Here is a 20,025-nt window from a genome sequence, read left to right on the forward strand (position 1 = left end):
CCGCGTCCTCCACCTCCACCACGTTTCAGAAGAGGCAGGCTGAAGTCTGCAGCACGCATCCTGCGGGGGGGGAGCTTCTGCCCCGGGGCCTCTGAAGCCCTCCGTGCCCCAGGAAGAGGCTTCCCCACCTGTCGCGGCCTGGACCGCGGCCACCGAGGCTGCCGGGCGCACCACGGCCGCGCCTCGCTGAGGTCAGCCTCTCGGGCCCGGGGACAGCTCTTTTTATTCTAAATTACAGACTTTGCAGCCACCGGATATCCTCGCTGCCTAACTGGCAGGAGCCATGTGGCTGCGCCGGCGTTTCCTGACAACCACGGCGTTATTTCCACTAATATCCTGCCTGAGGCCTCCGGCCGGGCGCCGCCGCCCTCGCTCGTGGGTAATAACCCGACTGCGCCCGCGCTGCCCCAACAGAGAGGGGGGCACCCCAAAGTCCCTCCAATCGCGCCTGGCGACGGCGGCCCGGGGGCCCCTCCCGACCGCCGCGGGCCGTGCCGGGGGCCGGCGACTCGGGGAGGGCGCCGCGGGGCGCTGGGGGCGGGCGGCGGCCGCGGGGTCCGCGCGCGGGAGGGGCGCCCCGGGCCGCCGCGTTCGCACGGTCCGCGCCCCCCGCGCCCCCCGCGCCCCGTCCCTCCCTATCGGCGGCGCACACGCGCGCACAGCCGGCGGCGCGCCCCGGGCTGGAGGCGCAGCAGCTGCGGCGGCGGGGGCGGGGGCGGGGCCGGGGCGTGGCGAGGCGGGGGCGGGGCCGGGGCGGGGCGGAGGCGGGGGCGGGGCCGGGGCGGGGCGGGGCGGCGCGGGGGCGGGCCCGGGGCGAGGCGGCCCCGGCGCCAGCGAGCGAGCGAGCGAGCCAGCCAGCGGCGAGCGCGGCGAGCACCCGAGAGGAGCGCGAGCACCAGCATGGCGGGGCTCCGACGCCCGCAGCCGGGCTGCTACTGCCGCACCGCCGCGGCGGTGAACCTCCTGCTGGGCGTCTTCCAGGTCCTCCTGCCCTGCTGTCGCCCGGGAGGGGCTCAGGGACAAGGTCAGCCGTGCGCCGCTGTGCTCGCGCTCGCTCCCCACCCCGCCCCCCCTTCTCTTTCTTTTAGGGAACTGCTGAAATCTATGAGAGGGCGAGGGGAGGAAGGGGAAAGGGCAGGGGGAGGAAGGAAGGCGGTTGCAATTCTCGGCCGATAACCTCTGCCGGCCGCCGCGTCCCCTCCCGCGCCCCCCGCCCCCGGCGGCCGGAGCCGGGCAGTGGCGGACTCGGGCACCGGCGCGGACCGCTAGCCGCACGCGCCCCGGAGCCTTTGTGCGCGGGCCCCGGGCGCCCCGGGCGCAGCCCCCGCTTTGTGTGGCGCGCGCGGGGGCCCCGCCGCGGCCCGGCTTGCTGCAGCTTTGTTCCCCAGCCCCGCCGCCGGGACCCTTCCCGCGGCCGCCCGCGCCAGATGCTCGGGATGCGGCGCGCCGGGTGGCTGCCCCGGCACCCCCGGGCCCGCGCCCCCTGCCCTCCGCCGGAGGGGCCCGACTCGCTCCCCGCCCCTTGTGCGCGCGGCCCCGGGCGGCTGGTCGGGTGGCCGCGGCTTTGAGAAGGAAGGGGTGACTTGTCTGGGGGAGGCGGGTGCTCGGGGCACGGGAGGGAAACAGGAAGCGTCTCTTTTCCGTGCATTAAAACGCGGTGTGTTTTTTTTGGTGTCCGTGCAGCGATTGAGCCCCTGCCCAACGTGGTGGAGCTGTGGCAGGCGGAGGAGGGGGAACTGCTGCTGCCCACTCAGGTGAGGACGACCAGGTGACAGGGCGGCTGCGGGTGCGCGAGGGCGGAGGGGCCGGGAGGCCGCGGCCCCCCGGCGGCCCCGGCGCTCGGGCCACTTTGCAAGGCAAATAAACGGTCGGGCCGAGCCTGAACACCTGGCAACGGTGGCCTGCCCAGCCTCCTCCCGCGCCATGTGACAGGGCGTGAGTCACGCCCGCCCCAAGTTCAGGAGCTGGGAGCCGAGGCCACCTCAGCAGGGCCGCGGCCCGCGGCCGCCTGGAGGAGGGGAAGGGCGGGCCCCTGGGCGGCCGCGGTCCCCGGAGCGCCGCGAGCCCCAGGAGCCCCGGGAGCCCCGGGAGCCCGGAGCCGCGCCGCGAGCCCCAGGACAACAGGAATGCTGCTCTCAGACGTGTTAGCGACTGGCACTTGCCACTAGCCTTAAGCAGCTTCTGCAGGGAAGATGTGACTTTAAAAAGATTGTCGTCTTGGCTCTTTTCCAAGTGCCTTTAATTCGTGTAGGATACACCCTCTTTAGCAACTTGAATTTCAGGTTTCGGGGGCTCTCCCCCCTATGATACAGTGACTGCATGTGGAAAAATAATTACTAGCATTTCATTGAGAATCTGTGGCATCCTACCGGGTTCAGGGCTGCAAGTAGATACAGCCCCGCAAAGCGTCGTGTTAGGGTTTAACTTCTAACGTTTGTCTGCAGATGTATGCATTTAAGCATGATACGGTTGACTGCTTTTCAGCAGCAACAGTAGTGACCCCAAATACTTTTTTTTTTGGCGGGGGGAGGGAGGAGTTGAATTATAAGGGAATAGTTAGCTTGTGTGTGGTAATTTTTAAGATGTTCATTACTTCCCACATTGGTGGCAGCACTTAATTCTATGTTGTCTCTTGTGGCTGTTTGGAAAAACAGGATGTCTAGCTATAAGTTCACGGCTCTGCAGTTTTACAGTTGAGTTTCTCCAATCTGTGTGAAGCATTAGAGTGCTGGTTTTGAGACATTCAGAATATTCACTTTAACCAGGACTAATGAATAACAGCTTCAAGGCAGAGAGGTGACTTCTAGAGGAAAATTTTTTGTGGACCTTTCCTGAAGGCCAGCGAGCTGAAAGAGACCGGTCCTTTGAGAAAAAGCCTCATTGGGATGGAGAGCAAATAGTCTGCCCTTCTCTTAAAAGTTTATTCCCAAATGGGTTTCTTTCCCCTCCTCTGATCATAAATAACAGATGCGTATTGTTGAAGATTTGGAAAATACGGAAAGATAAAAAGAACCAAATAGAAATCATTCATGATTCTACCGGGAGACCCACATTTAAAATTTGACGTTTTTCCTTTTTTAAAATACAGTTATATTTGTGTCTTAATCATGATTGTTCAAAAGCAGCATTCGTGAGGTTCTGGGCTGGAGACTTCTGTGTTGCGGGGGCCTGTCCTGGGTGGAATTCTGTGTCCTGTGGGCTACAAGATGCCCAGCAGTTACAGCCTCGCTGTCCCTACTCAGTAGTTGCTGGTGGCACTTTCTCCTCCCTCTTGCCCCCAGGTCTGACAGCTAAAAATGTCCCCAGACGTTGCCAAATGTCCCTGGGGAGCAAAAGTGCCCGGGTTGAAAAGCACTGGTGTATATCTATACGTATTTGCATTTTTACTCATTTGTAGCCTGTACTCCTTACTGGCTAGTGTTGAAAGTCAACCCAGACAGAAAGGAAAGTAAATTGTAGACTCTCATTTGTTGCAGCATTAGTTGAAGATTTAGTCACTGTGCTCAGAGATGGAAACGTCAAGGCCTGTGATATGATCAATGATTATGTTTATAGCCTTAAAATTTATTTTATAAAATTCTTAATCTGTGGCTTTGTTTTGTTTATATGTGTAATATAGTTTGTTTTGGTGAAAAAAAATGCACACAATTTAGAAGCTGTCTTTCTGGAGTACTCACTAGAGAAGCCTTTGTAACTAAGCTATTTTAATGAAAGCTATAATGAAAGTGAAACTGATATTCAAAATAATTTTCTAAATACTTCATCTCTATCTATAGACACATCTTTTAGAGACTATTTACCCTGCTTGTACTGGGGTGGGGGTGGGGATATATGTGGATCTATCTGTATCTGTCAGTGTAAACTGCAGATATATATGCATATGTATTTATCTAAACTGCCTATACACTCACATATGTATATAAACTGCAGAAAGTTCTGAAGAAAGTTATTTTTAGAGAATTCTCTTCAAAGTATTTGGACTTTTTTTTCCCACAAAAAGCTCCCTTGTGTGTCATGGAGTCAGCTGAAAAAGAGAGTATTTATAGGTGTTTTTTAAATTTGAGGGTTTCTGCTTAATTAATTTGTAGGTTGGGTTCCTTTCACTCAGAAAGATCCCAAGGCAGCTGCAGAAGCTAAGATTTGTTAGTGATGGGAGAAATGGGAGTACCAGAAGGTGTGGCATCAAAAAATTGAATTTTTAAAAAAGGTTTATTTATTTATTTATTTTTCATTCATTCATTCATTCATTCATTCATTCATGAGAGACACAGAGAAAGGGGAGGAGACACAGGCAGAGGGACAATCAGGGTCCCTGAGGGGAGCCCGATGTGAGGACTTCATCAGGGACTCCAGGATCACACCCTAAGTCAAAGGCAGACGCTTAACCACTTAGCCACCCAGATGCCCCCCCAAATTGAATATTAACATTTGTCACCACTCATTATTTATACAGTTGATATTTTTGGAAATGTTTTCTGGTGATTGGGTCTTTTTTTTTCTTTTTAAGTGAGCAAGGACTAGAAAAATGCATCTTTGGTGCATTTTTGGTGCAAAACCAAATAATTGAATTGTTATAATCTTCCAGACCTGCTGGATAGGTTTCCAGGATTTGACTCCCGGTTCCGTCCCTTTTCTCAGTTTCTTCATCTGCACGATGGGGGTGAGAATGGCCCTGATCTCAGAGGATTTTGTGAGGATTAAAACTGTCTTGAACTCAGTGAGCACTTCATGTCTGTTACCTATTATTTTGGTATACTTCTCAGCTGATTCCTAGATTTGGTCACTGGAGGTCATGGGAGTTTTCCTGCGTTGAAGAGGTTGAACCAGTGCAGAGAACTCAGTACTATTACTTGCTCTACAGTTGTGTAGATAGGTTATATTATTCACATCTTTTTGTTATGTGCTGTTTTTACATGGTAAGATTTTTGGTGTTCGAACATAAACTATGGTGATAATGAGAAGGAAGGGAAAAAAAACATGATTCTATTCTTAGATTTACAGAACGTTTCCTCTCTTCTGGCCTTACTTCACCTATACTTCAACACATTGAATCCAAAGTGGTGATGGTCAGGAACCAAACACACGTTTTCATTAGCTTATTATCAGGAAGTAATCCCATGTGTGCAAGATACTGCATTGCATACCTTCTTACTTGGCCTTCAAATAACCCTTCTGTGCTGGCCTGTGATGCCCTTGACCTGCCCTAGCTCTCAGGGCCTCCCGCAGTCTGACCCTGTGTATTGCTCTAGGCATTCCTCTGGGACGCAGGCCCCAGCATGACCCTTGGCAGAGCAGCTCCCCTGTGTATCTGTTGAATGAAAGAACAAATGTGATTGTCCTGCTGTTCCCATAGAGCCATCCTCCCAGACTTCTAACTCCGTAGTGGCACTATTGTCATTTCTCGCTTTCTGAGGTTCTTGAGCGTCTGGATTTTTTTTTTTTCTTGGCCTTGATGTTCCTCCTTGCCCTAACTGGATTCCCTGTAAGAGTTTGGGCTTTTCTAAGCTTGGTGGTCTTATTGCAGCCACACTGTTCTGCATACAGTAGGCATTGAGTAGTTAGCCCAGAGCTCTTCCTGGGGGGAGGAGAGGCAGTTATCAGTGTCTTGTCCTGTTTCTGAGGTTAGTTTCAAAGATGGTAGGCTAAATGCCTTAAGTGTTGATTTTGGTGGTGGTTGTTTGTTTTTTTGGTATCCCTTCTGGCAGCAGGAAGGGCAATCTAGAATTGTTCTTCTAATCCATTCAGACTCTGCAGAGATAGAAGCCTCACTCCTAACAGCCCTGGTTAGATTTGGGACACTGACATTGGTGCTGAGTAGGAGCAGGAGTTACCTGATACAGAATCATGTTGGTCTGGTTTGGGGTGGCTGGGCTTAGTGCTTTTCTGGCCTTGTCTGTTCATCCCCCACGCCCAGCAAAGCCCCGGGATACAGCGATAAAGAAGGACGTCTCTGCCTTTAAAAATCTCATGTCTTACCCCCTTAAGTCTGTTATAGGTAACGGAAACTGGTGGAAAGTGAAACAGGAAATAGTACGCTGAATATCTAAATTCTTTATTATCTCAGGTACTGTGTTATGTAATAGCATCTTGCTCTAGTCAGTGAATCATTGACTGGTATTTGGAAATCTTTTTGTTATAGAGATTTATTTTGGGTTTAATCTACTTCCACTATCAACATAAAAAAATAATACCTAACATGAATTGAATATTACTGGCATTGTTTAAGTACTTTATGAGTTTTTAATACTCATATTAATACACTAAAAACCATGAAGTGTTCTGACCTGACATTACGGATGAGGAAATGGAGTCACAGAGTCATTAAATAATTTGCCCAAGGCTGAAGGAAAGTGGCAGTGGTGTGATTTGTACCTGGGAGGTGTTGAGCTTCAAAGCTTCTGCTCCTGGCCACTATGGCACTGTATGAGTTTTAGCAGTCTGACTGGGAAAGTATTGTGGTGGTGGATTTCCTGTGTTTCAGGGAGATCCCTTCATATTCTGTTTTGAGTTAGAAAAATTAGCTTAATGAAGTTTTAACAAATGGTCAGATCCACTAGTATTTCTGAAATTTTTGCTTAATTTTTTTTATTGAGGTATAATTGACATAGAACATTACATTCCTTTCAGGTGCACCACATAACAGTAAGTCTAGTTACCATCTGTCACCATACATATTGCATAACTTTTTTTTTTTTTGTCTTGCGATAAGAACTTTTAAGATTTACTCTCAGTAACTTTCAAATTTGCAATACAGTGTTATTCGCTGGTCATCATGCTAAATATTACATCCCCAGGATATAATATTTTAACTGGAATTTGTACCTTTTGACCAACTTTACCCGTTGTGCTTCTCCACCGCCTGCCACCCCTGGTTCCCCAGCAATCACCAGTCTGTTCGCTGTATCTGTGAACTTGGTATTTGTTTTTTGTTCTTGTTTTGTTTTGTTTTTTCTTGTTTTGTTTTTTAAAGGTTTTATTTATTTATTGAGAGGAAGCGTGAGCAGGGGGAGGGGCAGAGGGAGAGAGAGAGAGCATCTCAAGCAGACTCTGTGGTGTTAGCTTGATCCCATGACCCTGAGATCATGACCTGAGCTGAAACCAAGAGTTGGAAGCTCAACTGACTGAGCCACCCAGGTGCCCCTGTTTTTGTTTTTTAAATTCTGTATTTGAGAGCTATCATCTATCATAGGTATTTGTCTTTCTCTGTTTGACTTATTTCACTTAGCACAGTGCCCTAAGGGTCTACCCATATTGTTGTTGAAATGAGATTTCATTTTTTTATGGCTGAACAGTATTTCATTATATATATGCACACATATGTATATATACAGGTACCCATGTATATGCACATACATACACATCACATCGTTATCCATTTATGTCATTAATTTAGGTTGTTAACATATCCTGCCTATTGTAAATAATGTTACTATGAACGTGAGGGTGTAGATTTTTTTTTGAATTAGTGTTTTTGTTTCCTTCAGATAAATACCCAGAAGTGGACTTGTTAGATCGGTTTATAATGTTTTGAGGAACCTCCATACTGTTCTCCACAGTGGCCACACTAGTTTGCTTTCCCATCAACAGTGCACAAGGGTTCCCTTTTCTCTACATCCTTGCCAACACTTATCTCTTATCTTTTTGATACTAGCCATTCTAACAGGTGTGAGGTATATATCCACGAGTATTTAAGAAACAGCGAGACTGCACTTAGCTCTATGGATACTTATTGAGTATGTACTGTGGCCCAGCACTGGTCTAGGTGCTTTGGATGTTGAACAAAAAAACACTGCCCTAGTGGAGCTTGCAGTCTAATAGTGGCATATAGATGGTAAAAAGAAGTAGAATAAATGGTAAATTCTTTAATCTGTTGTTAGAAAGGCATCCATGCTGTAGGGTGACAAACCGGGGGAAGATTAAGGTGATGGGAGCTGGAGTTTTAATTTAACAAGGCAAAATTGGTTCCTTTGAGAAGGCCTGTATTTGACATTTGAGCCAACCCTCGAAAGCAGTGAGAGATTTAGAATAGCTAGTGCAAGGGCCCTGAGGCACTGCCAAGGGCGAGTGGGGTAGGGAGATTACAGGATTTGGTTCCCTCCTTTTGAGAGCCTGGTGGTGTTGGGGAGATAAGGCTGGTAATACCCTGAGATAACACTCAAGTGCTGAAATGTAGCAACTGAGAGGAGAGAGGAGGAACCGTGTATATTGGAGGGGTCTGTTAAGGCTTAGGAGTAGGAGGGCTGCTTAGAGACCTGCATTAGCAAAAGTGTGAATGGGGCCTCCTCTAGATCCTTACATGAGTGACAGTGTTTTTAAGTTGATGCTTTGAACCGGAGCCCAGAGCTCCTGATGAAGTGTGGCTGTAGAGATAGGGATGTGTATGTCAAGGTCAGTTGACAGTTGCCCGGTTCCAGGTTAAGGAGCTTAGAGTACATCTGACTAGCAGTTAGTGAGTGGTAGTAGGCTCTTGAGTAGAGATTAACATGGTGACATTGGATGCTCGGTCCATACCAAGTGGGTCGTTAAGTCGTGGCTGATGTTGAAGAAAATTGGTCTTGCAGTGACACAAGGGATGGATTGGAGGCAGTGGTCTTCAGCAAAGTGAAAAGCCCTGTCTGTGATGGTAATGGAAGCCTGGAGTATGGTATACTGATGGCATACTGATGGTATGGGCATGGGCTGCTTTGCTGGTGGACGGGGTGGAGAAGAAAGGACAGGTCTGTACCGTGGTTCAGACAAGTGAGTAAGTCTTTATGACTAGAGGTGAAGAAAGAGCAGTATAAGATGACCCTAAGGTTTGCCCAAGGGTCAAGGAGGATGATGGTATCCTTGACAGAAGGAGGCTGGTTAGAACAGAAACCACTTGGGACGCCTGGTGGCTCAGAGGTTGAGCATCTGCCTTTGGCTTAGGTCATGATCCTGCGGTCCGAGGATCGAGTCCCGCGTTGGGCTTCCAACAGGGAGCCTACTTTTCCCCTCTGCCTGTGTCTCTCTTTCTCTCTCTGTCTCTCATGAATAAATAAATAAAAATCTTTTTTTTTTTTTTGGTAATAAATACAAATCTTAAAAAAAAAAAAAAAAGAACAGAAACCACTTGGCAGGGGCCCCATGTGTTGATAAGTCAGTGTTGGTCATAACTATTTTGGGAGAGAAAAAGTGCATATGTGCTGGAGGCATTTGCCAGTAGGTTTGGAGTTGCAGATGAATTCATCCTACAGGTATTGTGGAGTACCTGCCACATGCTGGCCACATACCAAAGCGGCAGGAGTCTTGCTCTCAGGAAAGATAGGCATTCCCTGAGTATCTACCCGTGTGATCGAGTGAGGAGTTGGGGTTGGCAGTAGGGATTTGGGCCTCACGGTGATGAGCGTGGGTCAGCATTCTGGGGGAATTGGTGTAGGGAGTCAGGGCCCAGGACTGGCAGTGACGAGGAGGAAGAGGGGGCAGAGAGGCATTAAGTGCCAACAGCCAAAGGTTAGGGAGAAGCTGGAGGACCAGGAAGGCTCGGTATTCCTGACCCCCCAACAGTGGAGAACTTTGGGGAAGAATGGTCAAGATTGTGTCCGTCAGTTTACATGTAGGATTTATTTGGATCTGGCCTTTTGTTTCTATTTCAAGCTCCTTTTCTTTTTACCTTCCTGGTACATGACATGTGGTCAGATTTTGGTCTGGTTATCTGGGAGAGGATTTTGGAAGTGCTTTTGACGGTGATGTTTATGCCATTTATACAATCGATCAGCCTTTCTATGTTGATGTCAAAATGTATCAGGTATCCATGTAGGGGATTCTGAGCTAACCAAAGGCTCTTGGAGAGACAAGATGTCATCCTAATTTGGAAATTATGTTTAGGTCAAAATTTTAAGCAGGGAGAATCTGACACTATCTAAGGGATCACTTGGCAACTTACGGCTTTTAGGAGTGTCATTCTTTTTTTTTTTTTTAATATTTTATTTATTTATTCATGAGAGACACAGAGAGAAAGAGAGAGAGAGAGGCAGAGACACCGGCAGAGGGGGAGGCAGGCTCCATGCAGGGAGCCTGACGTGGGACTCGATCCTGGAACTTCAGGATCAAGCCCTGGGCCGAAGGCAGGCACCAAACCGCTGAGCCACCCAGGAATCCCTAGGAGTGTCATTCTTTCAATAAATTCATTGAATGCCTGCTGTGTATCAGGCGCTATTTTTATTTTAAAGATTTTACTTATTTATTGAGAGAGAGCGCGTGCGAGAGCGAGCACAAAAGTGGGAGTGGAGCACAGGGAAAGAGGGAATCCCAAGCCAACTCCAGGCTGAGGGTGGAGCCCAACGTGGGGCTCTATCTCAGGACCTCCTCTGTCTCAGGAGATCATGACCTGAGCTGAAGAGCCAGATACTTAACTGACTGAGCTGCCAGGTGCCCCCAGGCAGTATTTCTAGACGTTCTTTACAAGTTCATCATCCATGTGAAATTTAAGAATTGCTTCTTTTCAGATTTCTGTGTTCTTCTTAAACAACTGTTAAACCATGTGTTTTGTTTTGGTTTTTAATCAATAGGGTGATTCTGAAGAGAATATGGAGGAGCATTCTCAAGAACAGAGGTAAGAAAAACCACAGGAGCAAATACCTGCATGCTGAACATTGCTGCCCACTTTGGATGCTATCTGAAGTCTTGGTATATGTACGTTTATGTTTATGTGTTTAATATATCTGTGATATACCTTGATCTTTGGCGCTTGGGATATCTGAACTCTAATAATTAATATGTCTTTGTTTTAAAATAAAGTTGTGCAGAAAGCTGTTAGAAATACCTCCTGCCACCCATTTTCTTTTTCTTTTTTAAAATTTTTATTTTATTTTATTTATTTATTCATGAGAGACAGAGAGAGAGAGAGAGAGGCAGAGACACAGGCAGAGGGAGAAGCAGGCTCCGTGCAGGGAGCCTGATGTGGGACTCGATCCTGGGTCTCCAGAGTCACGCCCTGGACCGAGGACGGCGCTAAACCACTGAGCCACCCGGGTTGCCCTTGCCACCCATTTTCAACTTTGCATTTTCCATAGCACACCTGTGCTATCCTGCTTGTTCAGAAATGCCTGTTGAACATGAGGCACAGTGCTGGGTGCTGGGCATGAAATATTGAATAAACCCTGTGCTGCACGTAGTAGTGGAGCCAGACCTTACTGTAAACAAAACAAAATGGTTGTGATTGTAGTAACTGTCAACAGTTGGATTGCTGTGGTACAGAATAACGAGGAAGATAGGGTGGTCAGGTGAGGCCCCTCTTAGGAGGTGACATTTGAGCTGAAGTCTGGAGGATGCAAAGGAATAGCCAGGTAGCAAACAGGGAGAGTGCTCTGGGCAGTGGGAGTGGTGGCAGATGCAAAGGCGCAGAGTTAGGAAGCACTAACAGTATTCCAAGAACTTGGAGAAGGCTCGTGTGGTTTGTGGGATAGTGAGGTAAGATAGGACCTTAGAAAACACAGTAAGGAGGTTGGATTTTATATTTTTAACGGTGTAAGATTTGTTAGAGGATCTAAAGCAGGGGCTAGGAAATCGAAAGGTGTCAACTACATTTTTAAGAGAATGGTCGCGGAGCAGTCTCATGGTCACTTTTCAGACTGGGATGTCTGGTCCCTTGAAGGTACATGGAGACTCTAAATGGTACCTGGACATACGAAACTTTCAGGGAATCAGCTTTTAGATCCCGCCATCCAGAAAGTCTTCTGAAATTGAGCTGAGGTTGCAAGTTACCCTTTTCCACCTCTTCTTTTTGTAATCTCTCTTCCCCACTTTATAAAAGAAAGGCATACTTCTTACCTCGTCCACATCTTACTATGTGCTCAATGTTGGGCAAACAGAGGTGTGATTTAAAATACCGGCATTGGTCAGGAGAAGTGATAAACTCTGATTGGGTAACAAATTCTTTTGTAACTCTGGAGGTTTCTGAATCTATTGACAAAATTGAAGGGCACAATCAAATTGGCATTTGGTCATTGAAAGTTATTTTTAGGGGATCTCTGGGTGGCTCAGCAGTTTAGCGCCTGCCTTCAGGCCAGGGCATGATCCTGGAGTTCCGGGATCGAGTCCCACGTCAAGTTCCCTGCATTGAGCCTGCTTCTCCCTCTGCCTGTGTCTGTCTCTCTCTCTGTCTCTCATGAGTAAATAAATAAAATCTTTAAAAAAAACGTTACTTTTAATGATCATTGCTTTTTGGATAAACAGTGAAGGAGTTTAGAGAATATAGGGACAGTATTGTAACAGTGCTCTTTCTATTCACGTTTTAGTTTATGTGAACAAGCTTTTTCAGTGCTTACACTTTTTAAAAAAGTGGACAAGAAAAATAATAGTCACATGAATCAATGACGAGGGGGTAAGACACTTTTCATCCATTTCACTAAAGAATGCATTTTCAGTAAATTTGTCTCTTTATGTTTAATCGCCTATCAAAATTTATGAAATTTCTTGATCAGTTGTATACTAAAGAAAATTATAATGACAGCTCAGTTCAGAAGAAAAAAATACTTAACACTTAAACACTGTGGTCATAGGAAATTTAAAAAAAAAATCTAATGTTTCAGTTGAAACTCATAGTTTTGTTGCAAAAGACTTTGAACATTGTGATGTATGTATTAGATTTAAATACTTGGAGGGAATATCCAGTAATACAAGAATGCCTATTGGTGTGTTTAAAGAAATGGATGATGGGGGCACCCGGGTGGCTCTGTTGGTGAAGCGTCTGCCTTCCGTGTTGGTTATGATCCTGGGGGTCCTGGGATCATGCCCTGCATCAGGCCTCCCTGCTCAATGGGGAGTCTGCTTCTCCCCCTCCCTCTGCTGCTCCCCTTGCTTGTGCTGTCAAATAAATAAAATCTTTTTTTAAAAAAGGATGATGATAGGGCGCTTGGATGGCTCAGTTGGTACAGCATGTGACTCTAGATCTTGGGGTCATGGGTTTGAGCCCCATGTTGGGTATAGAGATTATAAAAAAAAATAATGGTGGATTTCATTGCAGTAGTATTTGAGTTCCATTGAATGTATTTTAAAAAATGATTATGAGTTGAGATGCCTGGGTGGCTCAGTGGTTGAGCGTCTGCCTTTGGCTTAGTGCATGATCCCAGGATCTGGGATCGAGTCCCACATTGGGCTCCCTGAATAAATGAATAAATAAATAAAATCATGAATAAATGATTGAGTTTTATTAAAAATGCCCTCATTTATAATATGCCAGAGATTACATTCTTTGAAGCCTTTTGAATTTATAGTACAAAATTTTACATGTGGGCTGAATGTATGAGGCAGAGTTCAGAGTTGGTTGCAGTCCTCTGTTTGAGTGTATGGGAGCAAGAAGAGGCAAGGATTGCCGGTAGTGGTTCAGGCGAGGCTGGTGGGAGTGGGGATGAAGGGACATGGGAAGTTCTGAGGTGAATTTTGGGGGTGGAACAGATTCATTACTTGTTGAATCAGTAGTAGAGCAAGAGGGACTAGACTGACTGACTGACTAGAATTTGGCTTGAGCATCTGGAGGGAGGACAGCTGAGATGGGAAAGGAATTAGGGGAGGGAAATCAGGAATTCTGGTTGGTTGTCTCATAGGAATGTCAGACTTGATATGACACGTCCCTGTGGCCTTGGCTCCGTGAGCCCTGAGCTTGGAAGCCCTGGGCGGCCTCCAGGCGTGGGTGTGTCCAGCCTGTAGACAGCCTTGTTGCTCGCCTTAGCCTTTGTTCTTTCCTTTCTCGTCAGTCAGAACTAGTTTCTTTACCTCATTTTTGTGTCAGACTCTAAGGTATTAGTAGGTTTTATCCCTACTGGTCTTTTGACCTAGTGTTCGATTGTTGGTGAAGGTGGTGGGGGGTAGGAGAATGATTAGAACAGTGGCTTTCAAACTTGTTGCCAGTGACTCACAGTAAGGGATGCGTTTCACGTCATGCTTACCTACCTGCTCATAGGCACATGCGTATGGCCGTATGAATGTGTGTGTGCGTGCTTTATTGATAAAATAGCGTGTCCCTTTACTACCTGTGACATACTCTTTTCTATTTCATTTTTTTTTGTCATGGTTAAATGTACATAACATTTACCATTTAAACCATATTTAAATGTACAGTTCTGTGGGATTGAGTACATCCCCGTTGCTGTGCATCCAGTCACTGCCGTCCATCCACAGAGGTTTTCTAGTTCATCTTATTTCATTAAAAAAAAAACAAAAAACTTGGTTGCCACTACTAGATTTTAAAATTTCTTAATCATGATTCACATTTTGATTGGCCCTGATTTATATATTTTAATCTTCTCAATATCAGATATTCCAGTGTTTTGTGTTATATTATCCCTAGTTGCTTTCCTTTTAACTTGACTTCCAAGCCTCCTCCTCTTTGTTTTTTCTGGCCTTTTTTTTCCCCCCTTGGGATTTGTTCCTTATGTGTAAAGACTAGATGATGACATGGCTTGGATGGCACTATTAGAGAATTTTCCTTGTGTTCATTTTTTGAAAGTGTAGGTTCTGGAGCTCTTTTAAGAAGTCTCTCTGTAAGTGTAATGTCCTGTGATAGCTAAATGAATATCCTAGGTACTTAGTATTCATTTACCTTTACTGTACAGTTGGGAATTTTCTTAAAATGAAAATTTTAGCACCTCCAAAGCTCATACAATGTTGCTACAGTTAAAATAGATCTTTTGTTTCAGAATATATTTGGGTTTACAGAAAAACTGTGAAGACGGTACAAAGAGTTCTCCTATACCCCTCGTGCAGTTTACCCAACCGTTAACATCTTCCATTAAGGTGGCACATTGGTTATAACTAGGAAACCCAACATTATTGGTATGTTACCATGAACTAAACTCCCTGCTATTTGAACTTCATTTGTTTTTCTCTGATGTCATTTTTCTGTCCAGGATCCCATCCAGGATGCTACATTACTTGTAGTTGTCATGTCTCCTTAGGACCTCTTGGTTGTGACAGTTTGTCAGACTTTCCTTGTTTTTGAGATCTTGACAGTTTTGAGGAGTACTGCTCCGGTATTTTGTAAAATGTCTCTCTGTTTGGGGTTGCCTGATATTTTTCCTTCTGGTTAGACTGGGATGTTACGGGATTTGTGGAGGAAGACCGCAGCTATAAATTGGTATTCTCATGACATATCAAGGATATCTGCTATCAACATGGCTTATCACTTTGATATTGACCTTGATCACTTGGCTCTCTTTCTTCACCTCTTTCCGTGCAACACTCTCTGGCGGCAAGTCATTAAATGGAATTAAGCTCCACCTACACAGATTATTTGGCATTCTTCTGTATGGGAGATTTTGTTTATCTTCCCTCATTATTTATTAATTCATTTACTTATATCAGTTCAGTCATATGGGTATTTTACTTTATATTTTGGATTATAATCTGATATTAGATTTGCCCTGCTAGTTTTATGTCCATTATCCTAAATCTTATTTTTGAAGTTATTACTACCTCTTTACACATTTTATAAGATTTTATTTATTTATGCATGAGAGACACAGAGAGAGAGGCAGAGACACAGGCAGAGGGAGAAGCAGGCTCCATGCAGGGAGCCAGACACGGGACTCAATCCCAGGTCTCCAGGATCACACCCTGGGCTGAAGGCAGCACAAAACCACTGAGCCACCTGGGCTGCCCTCTTTACACATTTTAAAAACATTTTAGTGGTTTTCATTTTGATCACTACTGCACAACGCCAACTCTCAATGATAAATAGGACTTGAGGTCGGTTGACCCAGTGCTCAGGAATTCTACAACATGAATGTCTCATCTCAGAGCACCCATATAGAGGAACATCTTGGGCCTCAAGATAGATTTGACCATAAAACAGAGTTTCAGGAGTGTGGGTGGCACTGACCTCTAACCCTGGTAAGAATCTAGATCTGAAGACGCTCTGTGTCTCTCTCTCCCGACTGCCCAGGGTGGGGCCCAAAGCAGACCACCATTAATCCTGGGGTGGAGGGTTCTGGAGTCGCCAGCCTATGATCTCAAACAGTTTGGGAAAGCTTTCAGGGAAATTGGCCTCACTGAAGATTTTGTTTGTATTAACTTGACTTAATCTTCTATGAATGCTATGTAATTGTATTTGGTTGAAAGCCAGGAAAGCAATATTTGAAAGACTTTCTCCTCTCTTGCCTCTGCGTCCCCATTTTTCTCTCGGGTGTTCTCAAATATCAGCAGTAATCTTTTCCTTTGCTGAGAGTGAGAGATTGCATTTGGGACTCAGCGATGAGAGCAAGTGAGAGCGGACTTCAGCTCTTGCTGGAATTGAATACTCTCAGGGAAGCTGGTCTGGCTCTCTGTACATAGCTCCCATAAGCCTTGTTGGCATACATTTGTTAGAATGTGAAAAGTGTGAGCATTGGCAAAGTGAATAGTACAGCATATCAGCTTTTAAAAATAGTTACATAAAAATTATAAATACCGACTGGTCAGGTACAGTGTCTATGGGAGTTGTCATTGTGTTGTCTTTTTTTTTAATGTGCTTTTTTATATGATCAGTAACCGCAGCAAGCTGTGTTCTCCTGAAGCAATTTACATCAGTTAAAGGCAGATCCTAAGAGTCAGAACACGAAGAAAGTCTTGTTAACCTTTCAGCAACATACTGAAAGATAGAATTGCAGGGCAAAAATGACCTAATCGCTAGGGAAACTTCCTTTTGGCAGTGAAGGGGGTTTCAGAGCCCCCACAGGGAATGGAAGTGCTTTTCACTTTTCTTTGTTCTCCTTTAGAAGTTGAAAGCTGTGTTTTCAGTACAACCCTGAAGTTCATCATCGGTTGACAGGGTTTTAGCTTTCTAACCTGAGCGTGCCACTCTAGTAGGGTTCCATTGTGGGTGTTCTCTCCCTATCTGCCATTTCCCCAGGTGATCTCACCTGTTCTCCTGTGTCTTTCGCTATATAGAAGGAACTTGACCTTAGATTGTACCTCTTAGCTGGGGGTCTCACCTGTGCAGTTGCCCACAGAGAGTTCCTTTTAGCTTTCAGATGCTATTAGCTCATTGAGCTCTTCGGCTCTGTTCCCTCTCAGCCTGCACCCAGCTGCCACACCATGCATTCATTTGTATAAACCAGAAACCAGGATCCCCCCCTCCCCAACCTTGATTCCTTTGTACTCCCACCCTAGTAGGTGTCCAAGTGTGGCTGGATCTTCTTCAGATGGTCAGCTGCCTCCATTTTACAGCTACTCCAGCCTGTTAGGCACCTTCCTCCCTGAGGAATGTATCTCAGTTATACCTCCTTCCCCGTCATTCCTCCTACACACAACCCTGCCTTCATGATCAAGTGCAGACACCTGAGTGTGGCATAGAGGCCTTTTGTGATCTAGGCCCTGCTCAGCCTTCCTGCCCCTGCTTCTCCCTTCCGTTCCCTTTCACACGGGCTCATGCTCTCTCTTTTCTCTGGCTGAGCCCCTCACCCAACCAACTCCATATGGCATCATGGCATTTCTAATACAGGGCATCTCCGTTTTAAAATTCACTGTCCTGAGTCTCATTTGACTAATTCCTTAGTGCCTAATCTAGTACCTAACACCTAGGTGAAGAACTGCTAGATGAAGGGATGCAAGCTCCTGATACAAATTTAAGTCTTTTAAGTTGATTACTTGTAATGATTCGCATGTTCTTCATATCCAAGCCCATGAGGCCCTATTTGCCCCTGAAATTAAAGCACTGGTATTAGTATTAGAGGTGTGGTTTTTAAATTAGGTCATTGCAGTTGGTGTGTTTTTAAAGAGAATGGGTTATTAGCTCTATCAGTGTGTGCCTCATGGTACCTTCTAGAGAGTCATGTGGGCCCCGGGAGGGTTGCAGAATGAATGCATTAAAGTCATGGTCTTCATGGCCGTAACAGTGTAAATTTTCTTTGATTGTAATGGATTTCATAATTTAGATTGTTAGAATACAAGCTTTTTTTCAAGTGTTCTTGGTATAAAAATTGTCTTCAAGTCACAAAAACCTTTTTGGTTTTTTTTTTTTTTTAGGTTGTGAAATTTTTAGCAGAGCTTTTGAGGCTTATTCATATAATTATTTAGTCCTCAATTGGAATTAATTAGAAAAATAGTGTAATAGGATCAGTATCCTAATTCTGATTTTCATTGAAATTATTACTTCCCCTAGATTTATCTTTTATAGACTCTGGAGTGATTAGGCTTATGCTTATTTATATCTTTTTATTGAAAAAGGCATTTGAACCAATTTTAATAATTGTATTTTGTATTTCCAAGTGTATACAAATAATTGTATTTCCAACTGTATTTTGAAGGGTTAATCTGGAATAAAAATAAGCAAAACATTTCATTACTATTCACATTCCCGAAACAATAAAGTAGAATTGAAGTCTGGGGATTGTGGATGTGGGTATGGCCCGTAAACATGGCATATCCAGGTTTGGAAAACTTGGTGTTCATTACCTTAGACTAGAGATTGCCTTTAGGAGAAGTGTCTTCATTCAGCATTTGAAGTGGGACTCTCAGCTGGCTTCATTCCACATGCTACCGGGTGGCTTGTCTGATTATTGCTACTGGTCACAAATATTTAACAGCCAAGTATCTCTGTGGAGTCTGTTCAGTCAGGTGTGCATCCTAAAGTAAGAGCTAGGCAGGTTCAACAGCCCAGGAAGACTTGCCTATGGAAATGACAACATGGCTATTAAAAAGTACATAAAAGATTCGTAAGGAGCTTGTATCAGACCAGAGTGAAGGTACCACTGTGAGCAAGAAAGAGGGACTTGGGTGTTTTGCCATTGGGAACCTAACTTCTATCTTCAAGAAGCTTATAGCTATATAGTTAGAGGTGAGTGGACACTATGGTTGTCTTAGGCGTCTTTTATACAGTGAGAATTGTGCTTTGGGTTGCCCTTTACTCGTCATGGTGGGTTGATGAGAAATAAAAGTACTTTTTAGATGGATCCCAATATGTTGGCAGCAGTATCGGTCAATTCTGTGAAGGCATTCTGGATATGATGTGACACCAAACTTCTTATTGCCTAGGAGGGTGACAGAGCTTGGGATTTCAAGGTTCAGAGGAGAAATATAATTTCCCAAGGCAGTATTCTCTGTCTAGGAACACAAGTATTAAAATAATAGGGTCTCCTGGGAGCTTGTTACTCTAGTTTTAAATGAATTGACATCAAATTATTTGATTGTTGTTGCAGTCTTCCACATGTGACATACGACTCTAGAGTAATAATGATTCCCACCCCCGCTCCAGTTAATGTGACAAAAGAATGTTGCCACTTCACGAATAATTAACTAAGGTAGTCTAGACAGTACTTCACAGATGTTGTGCTCAGTAAAGATGTTTTTGCATTGCCTTTGCAAACTCATTTATGAATGATACAGGGAAAGTCTTGTTTGTTTATTGTGGCCTTTCTCAGTGTTTTCCCCCAAGTAGTGGGGATGTAGTTTTAAAAAGTTTGCTATAGGGACGCCCGGGTGGCTCAGTGGTTTAGCTCCTGCTTTTGGCCCAGGGCGTGATCCTGGAGTCCTGGGATTGAGTCCTGCATCGGGTTCCCTGAATGGAGCCTGCTTCTCCCTCTGCCTGTGTCTCTGCCTCTCTCTCTCTCTCTCTCTCTGTGTGTCTGTCTCTGTCTCTCATGAATAAATAAATAAAATCTTAAAAAAAAATAAAACGTCTGCTATGAACATGAAAATTCTTTGAGATTAAATTTTTTAAATTTATTGAGAATTTTAAATCATTTTAAAATTACTCATTGATAGTTCCTTTTTTCTTCGTCCAAAAATCTTTTAGTAAAATGTAAATTTTGGGAAGATTACCATATTTACCTCATGGCATTATTTTCTCTACTACAAAAATACGTGTCCCAGTTTGAGGAACATGGTTGTACTGCCGTATATGCTTTTTCCCTGATGGCTAATTCCTGTTGTTTTTACCAGTTTTTTCAGATATTTCAATCAGAAGACATGGCTCTGGATGGCATGTGACTCTTGGGCTAAAACTAAACATTATCTATTAATAAACTATTGAGACTATACCAGACTAAAAAGCGTCTGCACAGTAAAGGAAACTGTGACCAAAATAAA

At 45.1% G+C, this 20,025-nt stretch overlaps 1 protein-coding gene across 3 annotated transcripts in view; it reads left to right on the forward strand.

The window, feature by feature from the left end:
* The first annotated feature begins 832 nt into the window (after positions 1–832).
* Positions 833–20,025, forward strand: part of TMEM131L (transmembrane 131 like) — a 162,252-nt gene continuing 143,059 nt past the window's right edge. For 2 of the 3 annotated variants that reach the window (XM_077846435.1, XM_077846436.1), the window contains exons 1-3: positions 833–1,024; positions 1,684–1,754; positions 10,533–10,576. In XM_077846435.1, the coding sequence (XP_077702561.1) occupies positions 901–1,024; positions 1,684–1,754; positions 10,533–10,576 (239 nt within the window). In that variant the 5' untranslated portion in view covers positions 833–900. The other variant, XM_077846437.1, reaches the window with a different exon arrangement.

This window comes from Canis aureus, chromosome 13 (assembly GCF_053574225.1).
Source record: "Canis aureus isolate CA01 chromosome 13, VMU_Caureus_v.1.0, whole genome shotgun sequence".
Taxonomy (NCBI): Eukaryota; Metazoa; Chordata; class Mammalia; order Carnivora; family Canidae; genus Canis; species Canis aureus.